This window comes from Coloeus monedula (genome assembly GCF_965178545.1).
Source record: "Coloeus monedula genome assembly, chromosome: 22".
In the NCBI taxonomy this organism is placed as follows: domain Eukaryota; kingdom Metazoa; phylum Chordata; class Aves; order Passeriformes; family Corvidae; genus Coloeus; species Coloeus monedula.
The window spans coordinates 7,949,457-7,963,911 of NC_138802.1; the positions used below are offsets into that span (position 1 = coordinate 7,949,457).

At 49.1% G+C, this 14,455-nt stretch overlaps 1 protein-coding gene across 7 annotated transcripts in view; it reads right to left on the reverse strand.

The window, feature by feature from the left end:
• Window positions 1–14,455, reverse strand: part of EIF4G3 (eukaryotic translation initiation factor 4 gamma 3) — a 141,750-nt gene that overhangs the window by 77,791 nt on the left and 49,504 nt on the right. For 4 of the 7 annotated variants that reach the window (XM_082295777.1, XM_082295775.1, XM_082295774.1 and 1 more), the window contains exon 3: window positions 13,319–13,462. The exons of 2 other annotated variants lie outside the window; for them this stretch is intronic. In XM_082295777.1, coding sequence (XP_082151903.1) covers window positions 13,319–13,462 — 144 coding nt within the window. The remainder of the gene's footprint in view (window positions 1–13,318; window positions 13,463–14,455) is intronic. One more of the 7 variants, XM_082295776.1, reaches the window with a different exon arrangement.

The window sequence follows — 14,455 nt, forward strand, 5'->3', positions numbered from 1 at the left end:
CCACCGGCACAGCAACGGCCCTGGCTCCCCCAGACACCAGCACAGAGCTTAAATCTCTTAGGAGGAACGTGACAGAGTGAGCGAAACACTTTAGAACAACACACGGGGTTTTGCTGGGGCCACAGGCAGCCCCTGGCTGTCCCACAGCAGCCCCAAAGGGCCTTTTCTGGCATGGCCACAAACCAACGTGGTGCTGCAGGGAATAAAAACTACAGCCCATTGCCCAGGTGGTTTGGTATCTTGTTTTATCTCATGTATCTCTGCAATAATGACGGACAGCACCCAGCTAACAACTCACCAAAGTGCCACCACACACATTTTCAAAAATATCTTGTTACTATTTTATGTCAAGGCATCAGATACCAAAAATAGGGACTGGCTGGAAACAGGATAAAACTGTTATGAGATCCATCTCTTTCCCCAAACAACACAACACCCCCAGCCCACCCCGGTGTCTCCTGCAGTGCAGGTATTTCTGCACAACACCTGCACTGGTCTGTTCCCAAGCCATTCCCTGACCCGGTTAAATGCTAAATACTGATTCAACCCCCCAGCTGGGCACTCAGAGGCACAGCCAGTGTTCTTTACACCAAGGGTACTGTCCCTAGATTTATAAATTCTTACTTATACAAGCCCCTCAGACCAAAGGCAGCTGCCCCTGGAGCAAGGTACAGGAGAGGGAGGTCATTGCACAGGAGTCTCCTCTTTATCCCTGTTTTTAACAACCAGACTTGGTTTTCCTTCCAGCTGCTGAACAATTTTCCATGAGGAAAACCACAAAGGGAGCATGGGACTGGCTCTGTTGATGCACCAGCCCTGGAGGCTGCTTTTACAGAATTTTTCCCTGGGTAACCAGCCTGGACAGCAGGAACTTGGCCTCAGATGCAGGTGAAAAAATTCCCCAGAGCAGCAGAACCCACCACTTGCCTCACAAGTGTGGAGTGATGGTGACAGCATGGATGTGGCTTTTAGTTCTGAATCATCATTTCTTTGTGGAGCTGGGCTGGCTCTGCCCTCCCACAGCCCCAAATCCAATCACTGTGACAACTCAATCACTGCAACCCAAACAACTACAACCCTCCAGTGAGGGAAATCTCTGGGCATTCAGCTCTGGGAAAGTAAGAGGATTATAATTTAAACCCTGTATCTTCATTTCTCCCTAATGAACTCCCCGCAGGCAGCGCAGCCCGAACAGCAGCTCCTCAGGCTGCCCCTCCTCACTCACACCTTCATTTTCCCCAAGCTTTGGTTTGTGCATGCCCTGGATTTTGAGAAAGGTGCTCAGCACAGGCTCAGTGCTGCGGGAAGCAGCTTTCCCGGGCTCCCCACAGGCAGCTGCTCCCGCTCCTGCGAAAACGCACAGAACTTCCACAGACTGAAGGCTACAGCGAGATTGTACTTTTTATCTGATCTGAAAAGCTGTGTTACTGAAGGCAGAGAAAACAGCCTCGGCCAGAGCATCCCAGAAGAGCCCAGAATCTCCTCCTCCCACAGACACATGGCTAACAAGAGGCTCATCTTCCATCCAGGGGCTGCCTTAGGAACAGCAGCAGCATCCAGGGCAAGGCACAAGGAAGTTCCTGCTCTCTCTGTCTCCCTTACCACACTCCCAGGGGCTGCAGCAGAGACCCCTGAACACGGCGCAGAGCAGCTTTTGACCTAAAATCAGTATTAGGGGACAAAATAAACAACTTTGTAATTCTGCCACCAAGCTCTGGAGATGCCCAGGACCAACCTCAGGTACCTCCTGCCTCTGAGCACAAACAGGGCAGCAGCCGCTCCTGCACTTCTCCTGGACACATCTGAATGTTACCATTGTTTTGGCAACCAGATCATTCAAGCCTACTCCGCTTTTTTCCCTCCCTGGTGTGCTCTGCACTTAGTGGAACAGGCTTGGAAGCTGCTGGCAGGAAAAACTCCAGAGTGTCTGCAACATATAGATCCAGCTCATCTGCAAACATTACAGATGATAGTGGAGAAACCTGAATAATTAGATCTATTCATTTCAGCCCTTTTTTTACACAGCACCCCCTCAAATAATGTATAAAGCGTATTTTCTCACTACTCCTGTGAATTATTCCAGCTTTAAAAATAGCACAACAAATTATTAAGCCACTAAACAAGGACAATTTCCCTCTAAACGCTCCCAGTTTGCCTTTCATTATCACAATGATATTTCAATGATCACACACACTCTCAGATCCCTGTGCTTAAACACAAGTTCCCATTCACAGCTACGTGGTCAAATATGCAGGTTTTAGGTACCCATCACACCAGGGATGCCACATTTTCTAAGCAGCTCATTTGTAAATTATCCAGAATCACTAAAATCAGCTCGTCCTCACCAGGGCACTGCTGTAAAACAAAACTACGCAGCAGTTCTACTCTGCTGCCTCTCTAAGCCAGGGCTGCTCCCCTGCAGGGTGCAACCAGCACCTGAGAAATGCTGTTTTCCTGCATATATTGGTATTTAATACCTGGAATATTCAAAGTCCTATCAAAATCAGTGACAAAAGGATCAGAGCTCTTCTCTGATACCAAACAAGTTGTGCAGATGAAGAGTTTCCACTCAAAAAACAGGACTTAGCACAATTCTGGTGCGAACACTCTGCTCCTGATGGAGGGGCTGGGATGGCACCAAGGTGGGACATGGTCCAAATCTCTGCACATCGGATTTACTGGGAAGTTTTGAGGTTTGGATTTAGGTAGAGGCACAGAATAAACAGGAACTGTGACTGTTCAGTGAGTTTATTTAAATATGTAGGTTTTTTCTAAAGCTATTTCCTCAAAATGCCAGGACTGGGCTCCAGGCGTCTTGACTGATTTTAGGGATTTAACAAACTGCGGACAAGTAGAAGATGCAGAGAAGGAGGAGTTGGCATCCTCACTGCCCTTCTCCTGACAAGTACACTGGTTTATTCTCTCTTTTTCCATAAGCCCAGCCTTCAGGGAATTCCTGGTGCTGGTAAATATTAACACTTTAGTGGAAGGTGTCCCTGCCCACGGCAGGGGATGGAACAGGATGAGCTTTAAGGGCCCTCCCAACCAGAACCGTCTGTGATTCTGCGATTAAGCTCAGCCTTTGAAAGGATACAAATCTCCTGACCCAGGAGGAATTACTCCTCTCTCCCCTTTTTCCTCTGCAGCAGTTTGTCTCGGGATACATCACCTGTGTCATTACCTGCCCAGCCAAATTTGTAACAACCTTTTTTATGGTTTTACATGTTTTCACATCACACATCTGAGTGGGCAAAGCAGCAAGAACAGGGAAACTGAGCCCCAGCTAACACCCACAGAGCTACAGGCACTTCCCCTACTTCAACATGGCTAATGAGATTGTCTGCAAGGGAAGATGGTGGAGGAAATGCAGTTTGCTGTTCCCTGGACAAGGACTGTTTGTGCCGGGGACCACACAGACACAGGATGCACATTCTTGACCTGCTGGAGCGAGTCCTGAGGAGCCCACGGAGCTCCTCCAGGGCTGGAGCCCCTCTGGAGCCAGGCTGGGAGAGCTGAGGGTGCTCACCTGGAGAAGCTCCACGAAGACCTCAGAGCCCCTTGCAGGGCCTAAAGGGCCTCCAGGAGAGCTGGAGAGGGACCTAGGACAAGAGCCTGGAGTGCCAGGACAAGGGGGAATGGCTCCCACTGCCAGAGGGCAGGGTTAGGTGGGATATTGGGAAGGAATTGTTCCCTGGGAGGGTGGGCAGGCCCTGGCACAGGGTGCCCAGAGCAGCTGTGGCTGCCCCTGGATCCCTGGCAGTGCCCAAGGCCAGGCTGGATGGGGCTTGGAGCAACCTGGGACAGTGGAAGGTGTGGGACTGGATGAGCTTTAAGGTCCCTCCAACCCAAACCATTCAGGGTTTCAGTGATTCTCTCCTCAGCTCTACAGGGTGTACCCGTCCCTCACCACAGTGCAAAGGCAGACAGAATACCCAGCCTGTGGGAGGAAAGAATCATCTTCCTCCTTCCCACATAAGGCTCCAGCCCATCAGCCCACGCTGGACTCCAGGCCGCAGCGAGGACCCAGAGTGAAAGACTGAACCCCAGTCTGATTCTGAGCCGTGGGGCTGGACAGGTGTCCTGCTGGTGGCTGCTCCCTCCCTAAGCCACTTTTAAATCCATCAGCGTGGAATCTGCTGCTAAAGAAGGCCTGAGGCCATGGATAACATCACAGGAAACCATTCCATAACATCTGGAAACGCTGCTATGGCTTCACTTGGCTCCTTACTGAGGCTGAACTGCCTGGCCCTGCCCAGGCTGCAGAGACACCCTTGAGTTCACAGAGCGCCTTTCACTTGTTCTGTAAAACTGCCTCCCATTGTAACAAAAACATGGACTTTGAGGATAAATACTTGTTCTCAGGAACACAACCCCAACCAGCCAAGACCCTACTCCACATCAAAACAGCATCAGCAGCTTTGCAGCTTTCCTCCTATTTTCTTCCAAAAGCCAACAAGAAGCTCCAAAAATGTGGCACCTGGTATCTCTGAGGATGTTTCCATCCTTGGAGATGCTCAGAACCCAACAGGAGGTGGCCCAGACTTACCTGCTCCAGCTGATCCAGCTCGGAGCAGGCACTTGGACCTGATGATCCCAGGTCTCTTCCAACCTTCACCTGTTTGAGCTGATGGCAGCACTCAGATAAAAATATTCAAATTTTACACGGAAGCCCAGAAATACCCTACATATAAAGTGTCTGAATTTGCTCAAAGTTAAAACAATTCAATAAATTATGGGTTTCTAATGGCACCATAAGGAGGATCTGTGGAGAACACAGGCACAGCCCTTCCAGGCTGCAGGAGTGGAATTACGGCTCCACCACCTCTGCTGGTTCAACAGAAAGCAGCACGGTGAGAGCTCAGCTGGCAGGAGAACCAGGCTGTTCATGGATTCAGAGCCTCACCTCTGGAATGTGGCTGTCCCTGCTGCAGGTTAAACAGCCCCAGAGGTTATTCCTCTGTTTCCCAGTCTGACACAACAGCTAACGGTGGGCTCCAGTAACTCCAGGGCTCCATCTCCCCGATTTCTCTGGCTGCAGGGATATTTCATGCCCTCTGTGCTTACAAAACGCAGACTGTGTAAAGCACTGACTTTTGTGCTGACTCTGGTGCTTTATGGAACACATGGTGTTTGTTTAAAAACTGTGTATTTTCTGGAGCATGCAAGAAAACATCCATTAAATTGCATGGAACAGAAGGTACTATTACAGAAGGAATTCCAGAATTGAAATTATTAAATGTAAGAAAATGGCAAATTGCCTCGTATTGTTATATTATGAATAAAAATGTGGTTCAACAAGTGGCAAAGTCTGAAAAGCACCAAAATAAAGCCCACGGCACGTGACTGTGAGAACAGAAAATGCACACGGAAGGGTACTGAAGAAAGGGACCTGGAGAATTTTTAAACATCCACAGAGAAGTTTGATTTTCTACTAAAAATGCTGTTTCATTCCCCCCCCCAAACCAAGTTACTGGCCAGTTTAAAAGTGCTTTTGATTCCAAATAATCTCACACGCCAAACAAAGCCGCTTCCGCTCGCACACGCAGCCAGGATGTGCCGTGTGGCCAAGACACCCACTGAGAGCTTTCCCTTTCCCAATCCCTGCGCTTGCACGAGGTGGAAGGGCCAGGGAACACTCGGAGCCAGGTCACGGCTACTCCTGGGAGGAAAAGCTCAAGCAGCAGTAGAGAAACTCTCTCCTCACTGGGCAAACCAGACCACTTGGAGAAGGATTAAACACACCTCTCAGAGCAGGAATTTTTTACAATACACCCCCTGGAGTGCCAGGACAAGGGGGAATGGCTTCCCGATGCCAGAGGGAAGGGTCAGATGGGATATTGGGATGGAATTCTTCCTTGGGAGTGTGGGCAGGCCCTGGCACAGGGTGCCCAGAGCAGCTGTGGCTGCCCCTGGATCCCTGGAAGTGTCCGAGGCCAGGCTGGACATTGGGGCTTGAAGCACCCCGGGACAGTGGAAGGTGTCCCTGCCCACGGCATGGGGTTGGACAGGACGAGATTAAAGTCCTTTCCAACTCAAACCATCCTGGGATTCTATGTTAGGATTCTATGAGGCAGATATGGGGGGGGTCTAAAGCCAGACCTAGTCCTAACTAGACTCAGTATTTGTGCTGTAATCTTTTCTTTGCACATGTATATGATAAAATTGTAATGGGTTTTCCTTTCTCCTTTCCTTGCTAGAAAAAAAAAGAATTAAAGGCTCTTTCTAGTCCTTCTTAAGTGCACAAATACTAAAACTAATTCATACATCCCTCCTACATTGCACCCTATGAAAGCCAACTGCTTCCAAGGTTAAATAATTAAAATTAATAGTGTTAATCAGCATTTGAAGCTACATTATGCCTTCCCAACTCTCCCTTCCTGCAGCTCTTACACCCGGATGCTCTTCCAAATTAGAAGACACCCATGAAGCCGAGCATCCCCACACAAAGGCACCCTGAAGCCCAAAGGCACCGAGACACAAGACATGTTTGATGTTTCCAGCCAGATTTGCCCAGATTTAACTTAATGAGGTAAAAAGCACAGTAATGAACCAAAAATAATGAAATACATTCTAGGAGGAAATATTCCCAGCATTATTAACCCAATCAAAAACCTCCTAATCCTATTACGAACCAGCGGGTTCAGCTGCACTTCCAGCAGGTCTTGAACACAAAGGCCAAAAGAAGATTACACTTCTGGATTTATCAGCTATTAAATAACTCGCAGTTTCAAATCTCCACCTGCAGTCACATATTCCTGCAAGCCTGGAATTAGCAAAATGCATTGGCAATGTGCTGGGATGAAGCCTGACCTGGATGTACAAGGAAGCACAAGGAAAGAAGTGAGAAGGACGAGAGGTCAAACTCTTGACTGGTCAGAAAAAAATTCCATTACTACACATTAACCTGGTTATTTAGGCAGGTTTCTTGTTCACAAAACACTGTCAGGAGTTGTTTAAATTTGCTTTATTCTCATTATGTGGAATGGACAGAAGATCCAAGAAACTGGAATATGCTGCTTGGAGGAACAGCACAAACAGGCAACATTTCCCCTCATCTGGTCCAGCACCAACTTCTTCATTTATATAAGGAGAGTTTAATCTTTCATTCTTTGTCTACACCATGAATAAATATCCTGACTGACAACCATACGAGTTACAGGACAAGTTACCACTCTGGGTGGTTTTAAGCAGCAGGGAATTGGCTATAACTGCACCTTACACAAAACAAGGAGGTTCCTACACAGAGAAGTTCTCTGGGGGAAGAGTTCCCTGCAAAGCTCAGAGACCAGCTCAGATCACAGGATGCACAACGGTGCTCTTGAACACAGAAAATTATGGACAGAGGGTTTATCTGAATGAGACAATAAAACTGGGAGCCCCTGGTGATCCAGGGGCATTGGAGGTTTATTATCTGATTTTATGCCAACTATTTCCTCCTAGCAAAGCACGTGTGGACCCAAATAATGAGGAATCATGGAGCTGGAAGGGACCCACAAGGATCATCCAGTCCAATCCCTGGCCCTGCCCAGACACCTCAACAACCCCACCCTGGGCACCCCTGGCAGCCTCGGGGCCGTGCCCATTCCCTGGGGAGCCTGGGCAGTGCCCAGCACCCTCTGGGGGAAGAGCCTTTCCTGATATCCAACCTAAACTCCCCTGGCACAGCTCCAGCAGCTGCTCCCTCAGTCCTGTCCCTGGTCACCAGAATTTGGGGGAAGATAAATTTGACATGTAGCAACCAGACTCCAAAGGCAGCTGCCTCCAACACGAAGAGAGAACAAGGAGTAACACTCCCCACGTCCCAGGACACCTGACTGACCACACAGTACCAGTAAGGGTGAGGTTACAATTAAATTACATCCCTCCTTCTGTTCCGACCCCTTAATAAACATCCCTTTATTAAAAGCATCTCAAATTGGGCTACAGAAGATGGAAGCATCGAATAAACATCATGGTTCTAACAGGATTATTCCAGCTCCTGTAGAAAGGATCCAAGATCATAAAAGAGGGGCTTGGGGATTGCCTAGTAAACATGCCACAGATGGCAGGCAGATTTGCTTCCTGGCACACATTCCCAGACCTGAAGGTACCAAGGAATGTCTCCCTGCTATTACAAACACTAATTTAACGATGGTGACATTTTTGAGGACCAGAATGAGACCACAAAACTCTCTTCACTTCAGGCACAGAACCAGATGGTAACAAGTTTCAGCTGGTACAATCTGTTCTGGATTTAAATCAGCCACCTAAAAGTCAAGGTCTCCGTGCACCAAGATCCAGAGAATTCAGCCCTCTTGCACTTTTGTTCACTTGGGAGTATCTCAACCTTTTTAGGAGCAGGTGAGGGATGTCTACAGCTACAACAGCTCCAGAGGAAGGTCCCCATCAGTGCTGTGGGATCCTCTGCTCCCCAGGCGCTCCAGCATTCCAGCCCATTCCAAGAGGCAGCCGTGGGCAGGCAGCACCGATCTGCTCAGTGCACAGCGTGTTCTTAATGAGGGCTGAAGCTTTCCCTGATTACAGAGGAAATTCCTGGCAATTTGCTCCAAGTGTGGTCGCTTGGTGCTTCCAAACTGTGGGCCTGGACTAAAAGAATCTCTCAGCATCCCACTGGAGCCCGCAGTTCCAAAGCTGAGGCAGAGAAAGCCACGAGTCTTTTCCAAACCACTCACCCTCACATGCCAGAACCCACTGCACTTGTTCCTTGGGATCCTCCAAAACACTCCCAGGTCACGAGGGGGATGGAAAGAGGGATGGAACTGTCTTCTCCTGGTGCCCTGAGCTCTGCATGCTGCCTCTGGAGGAACCCTCTCCTCCTCTGTTCTCTCCATGGACAGAGGGAAGCTCTTTCCTGCGGCTCCCAGCCTAGCTGCTCTGGAAGTGCTTCCCTTTCCCATTACCCCATCCTACCATGGCTGCCCCATCCATCGGTGTAACGCACAGCTGGAGCGGGGCAGACTTGCAGCGCTTCAGCTGCTCTCTGTTAAGGGCTCTGGGAATGCTCTCGGCCTGCTCTGGATTCTCCCATCCATCACAGGATGGTGACTGACTGTCAATCCAGGCCCTGGATTACAGGGGATAACCTGCTCTGCTCCTTTTCCAATGGCTTCTCCTTTCCTCTGCACACTGAGAAAGGGAATTGTGTCAAACCAGCCCCTTCTGCAGCCTCAAGCCAGGAGAGGAGGCAGAGGGGCCATGCCCCTCCTCTCCCTGTCAGAACGAGGGAAAAACATGCAAAACCCAACAGGAATATGAAATTTTATGTACTTGGGGCCGCATCTGGCCATAACATCGCTGCAGCAGCATGTGCTGCGCATTCCCCTGCGCCAGAGTTCAGCACATTCCCGGGAGCAGCACTATGATTTCAAGGCCCTGGAATTTGGGAAGCAGAGACGCTGCCTCCTGCTGCAAAGACGGGGCTGTGGGACAGCTCCACACAGCTGCCAAGATCTCCTCACTGTGCTGCACAAACTCATCCTGAAGGGCAGAAGAGTGCCGGGGGGCGTCCGTCAGGAAAGCTCTCAGAGGAAGCGGAACAGGGAGCCGTGCTCGTTTGGGCTACGTCAGATGGAAAAGGTGGAGGAGTGAGAGAAAGGGCCACCCAACCACAGCACCAGCTGCTTCTGTCTGTTTAAATAAAGCAAAAGCAAAGCAAACAAAGGCACAAGGTTCACTTGCACCTGACTTCTCAGGTTAAATACCCCACACATTCCCTGATCCCTGGTTCCCAAACTCTCCCTTTCAGACCACTCAGCACGATGCCATCATCTCACCACACACAACTTACAGTGAACTGCTCCAGCTCCCGGAGCTCTGGTAAGGCACAGCAATTCCTTTTATCACTTACTAGAATTCAAGGTATTACCTCATCTCCCAGCCCTCAGACGTGCTGGGACAGGCAGCTCTGGAGCAGCCAGGAGAGTGAGGGGTCACTCATGGAACCAAAGCATTTGTTAACCCTCGCTCTCCTTCGGAGCATGGCTCCTGCCAAGGGTGAGCGCGAAGGGTCTGGAGGGGCCACATGAGGAGCAGCTGAGGGCACTTGGTGTGTTCAGCCTGGAGAAGAGGAGCCTGAGGGGAGCCCTCATTGGGGGCTGCAGCTCCTCCCAAGGGGCAGCTCTGAGCTCTGCTCTGTGACCAGGACAGGACCCAGGGAACGGCTGGAGCTGTGCCAGGGGAGTTTAGGTTGGATATCGGGAAAGGTTCTTCCCCCAGAGGGTGCTGGGCACTGCCCAGGCTGCCAGAGCTCCAGGAGCGTTTGGACAGCGCTGCCAGGGGTGCCCAGGGTGGGGTTGTTGAGGTGTCTGGGCAGGGCCAGGGATTGGACTGGATGATCCTTGTGGGTCCCTTCCAGCTCAGGACATTCCATGATTCTGTGACATCCCCACTTCCAGAAACTCTTGAGCCTGAGGAGATGCTGAGATCCCTCCTGGGTAACAGCAAGCAGCGACTCTGCTGAGCCCAGAGAGCAACCAGAGCAATGTGCCCACACCAGCAGTGACACATTCTACCTCTGCCCAAATTCCATTTAGTACCAAATGACATCCAAAGCCTAAAACATCCACCACTCACTACTGCCTCAAGAGCAGTCCCCACCTCGGAAAGACTCACTCTTATGAGTATTCATTAACTCAGGGTCTGATGGAGAAATCAATGACCCTTAATCAGACTCTAATTCAAACAAAGTGGTCTTGTCCCTACCTTTCATGCACAACACCCCCTCGCTATGTTAGGCATGCCTGGACAAAGGCAAAGACAACCTTTGTTCAATGTTCAATCATCAACACAGTGTGGGTGGGTAAAATACAGATATTTGTGAAGTGGTTTATTGCTGTTAAAGGAATTAATAATAATGCATTCATCTGAATCCCATGTCAGCCGTGGTCCCTTTATCTCTAAAGGGAAACAGTAGGATTAAGGTGTCCAAGAATCAGACAAAATTATTCAAAAATTACTCTCTCATCGCTTTCTAGAAGAAAGCAAACAAACGAAACCACAATGGAAATTCACAAACTACAAGAAGTGTGGAAAGAGGAAACTTCCACTCACCTCATTCTTAACACAAGCACCAGGGTGTTCTTTGAAACCCAAGGGAGACAAATCACAGAGGCAATGAACAGGCTAAACTTTCACCCAAATCTCCACTTAGCTTGCGAACTTCTTACCATGACATAACACAGAAACTCAACTCCTGACAGGGGTCCAAGTGAGATGCACAGAAGAATATTCAGAATTTAAATTTACTCAAATCTCTAATAGTTCAGGGGTACAGGAAACTTTCCCTGGGGACAGGCTGTTGTGGAAGGCTTTGATCCCTTTTCAAGCCTTTCTGGTGTCCCAAGTGCAAGCACCTGCATTTTGGTTCTTTGCAGAATCCCAGAACGGTTTGGGTTGGATCAGCTTGTTCCACGGGCAGGGACACCTTCCACCAGACCAGGCTGCTCCAAGACCTGTCCAACCTGGCATCACCACCCAACCTTCACCCAAAGGAAAGGGCTCCTGAGAGGAGCCCCGGCAGTGCCGACACCAGCTGGGGATGAGCAGGAACCATTTGTGCTGCTCCACTGCCGAATCCCACCTTGGCACGAATCACCTGGGGAAAAGCTCTGCAGACCCCAGTCCTCTCTGGCCCCAAAGCCCACAGTACCTGAAGCTTCATCTGCCTCGTAACCCCGATCTTGCTGCTCCTCCCTGTCCCTCAGCACACAACGGCTGGCTCCACAGAGTGGGAGCACCCTCCAGAGCCCCTGAGGGCCCTCAGCTGCCACAGAGGCTCTGAGGTCACTCCAGCAGCACGGCAGGGACACAAGCTGACCCTCACTTCCAAGAGCCAGAGGAACAGGAAAGCAGCATTTTCCAGCTGGCTGGAGATTTGGCACAGAGCCCACTTGCTATGGATGCACTGACTCAACAGGAAAATATTAAGGGAAGAAAAGAAATCCCTTGATTAGAATAAAGAGGCTGCCCAGAATGTTCTCTTCTTCCCCTCTCCTCTGCCACACGAGTAGCTTCCCTGTGTTGGTGAGGTTTACCAGGAAGGAATGTCTTGATCCATGACAAAAGCCAGGCAGCATCTGAAGGTTTGCTCTGCAACCCTGCTGTGCCCTCCCTGTTCTGTGAGCCTCAGTCCTCAGCCCAGAGCCTTTACTTCCAACAGCCATGCAGCAGGAGTGCAAGGAACAGCTCCAACACCACTAATGCCTGCAGGAGACACTTCAGCCTCTCATTCCCCACTCCATGGAGGATGAGCATCCGCACATTCACAAACACAACCACAAGTTTCCACTTTCCCCGTCATGTTTTATCTAAAACGTGCATCATTCAGGTGAAGTGCTCCTTCCATGACCTCTTTCCAGGCATCTCCCTGGCTGGAAGGTCAGCTGCAGTTTAACGTTTCAGAGGCTGGCAGGGGGGCTTGGATCCACTCGAGGCTCTCCCCATCACTTCCTCATTCCCAACCCACCCTCAGCCTCTCATCCTACACCCCCTGCTCATAACAAACCCACTCTCCTTAACAGCTGACCTGCTCAGGCCTTCCAGCTCGATCCACAAAAGTAGAAATTAATCAAGAGCAAAGGGAACATCAGGCTTTCCTCCATCTCACACCTCATTCTTTACACATCCCACTTTCCCCACCTCAGTATCTTTTATCTCTCTTTTTTTCTCACCCCATTACCTGCCTCTTTTGTCCCCTCCTTTTTCAGATAAGCTTCTCCACTCTCAAGTCAGCCCTGCAGAATATTTATCTAATAGAGGCTACAAAGAGACCAATTCATTCCACATATCCCACTAAACTATTTCTCCATTCTTATTCTAACTCCCATTTATCTCTTGTTCTGGACTTTTCTGTAACCAGCCCTTTGTCTCATCTCTTTTATGAGCAATCATTTGTGCAACTCATTTTCCTGACCCATTTCTTAGAATTACCAAACTGCACCACCTTGTACAAAACGCCCCATGGAAAATCCCTGACGGATGACAGAGGGCACTTTTAGGGTGTGGGAGTCAGGTCATGCCCCAAACTGCCTGATCCAGCAGTAAAACACATTCCTCCTCATCAATGATTATTTTCTCTAATTTTTCAAGTTGCTTTTAGTTTCTGTTACAGACTCCACAAGGAACTAATGTCTAATAAACTTGTATTTAATTGGTGTGCTAATCTAAGTGCTGCAAGGTTCAAGCCACACCCTTTATCCACTTTATTTCTACACTGGTCACAGACAACACAACTCAGTTAATTGCTGAGCAGAGAAGCTGAGAATGGGACAAGAGGAAAAGGGGGAGGCTGGGAATGCTCTGCTCCAACGCCAGGTCTTACCTGTGAGAGCCCAGGGGACGATGCATGTCCCGGTGGCGTTGCAGCAAGATTTGGGTGTCCCTTATTTATTTCATGTGCAGTGTAAGGGGATGGGGCAGGAGGACCCGGTTGTCTTGCTACTTGTGTTACCTGTGTGGAGATAAACTGTTAGTAAAACATTACATTAGTAATCAGTCTGCAGAGACTCCACTGTACATATTTAGAGAGATAAAATAATATGTATTTATCTAAGTGAAACACTGCACAAGTTACTTAACTATTTATGCAATTTAGGAAAACGTGGAAGGATCAAAAAATCAGAGCACCAGCTGGAGTCACTGGTGGAAATGTGTTGGATCCCTCTGCCTTCTGGCCTGGGACCTTCTGATCTCTCCATGAGAAGCCATATCAAAAATATTGGGATTTTGCAAGGGGATACACATTACCACCAACAAAGTAAGGGGGAAATTTGCATACCCCTCCAAAAAGGAAAAATAAAGGGCTGCAGAGAGTCTGTGGTATCTGCAGGGCTTGCCACAAGCAAGGAATGAAATAGCAAAGCAATTCTTGCATATGTTTATCTCCTTTCTCAGCTTCTATTAAAAATACTCAACAAAACACATTAAACAAAACATTAGAAAAATGTTTCCATGGCACACAAATATTTGCTCCACTGTACTATCTCTATGATGGAACTGTTTTAAATAATTTTATAGAGTGGCTATAGTAAAAAAAGGAGAATCAAAGAAAAAAAGAGTCACATAACTATTGGGTGACACCACCAGCAGTTCAACACAATCAAATTTTGGCATATTGGGTTAAAACTCACACTACTGAAATTTGGCATTTGCTTCTCACTGACCTTTTCTCATTTATTTGTTTGCTGAGAAGCGCCACTTAATCATGGAATGGTTTGGGTTGGAAAGGACCTTAAAGCCCATCCAGTCCCACCCCTGACATGGACAGGGACTCCTCCCACTGTCCCAGGCTGCTCCAAGCCCCAATGTCCAGCCTGGCCTTGGGCACTGCCAGGGATCCAGGGGCAGTCCCAGCTGTTCTGGGCACCCTGTGCCAGGGGCTCAGCACCCTCACAGGGAAGGATTTCCTCCCAATATCCCATCTAACATTCCTCTGTCTGAGCTAAAGGCACCCGAAGCC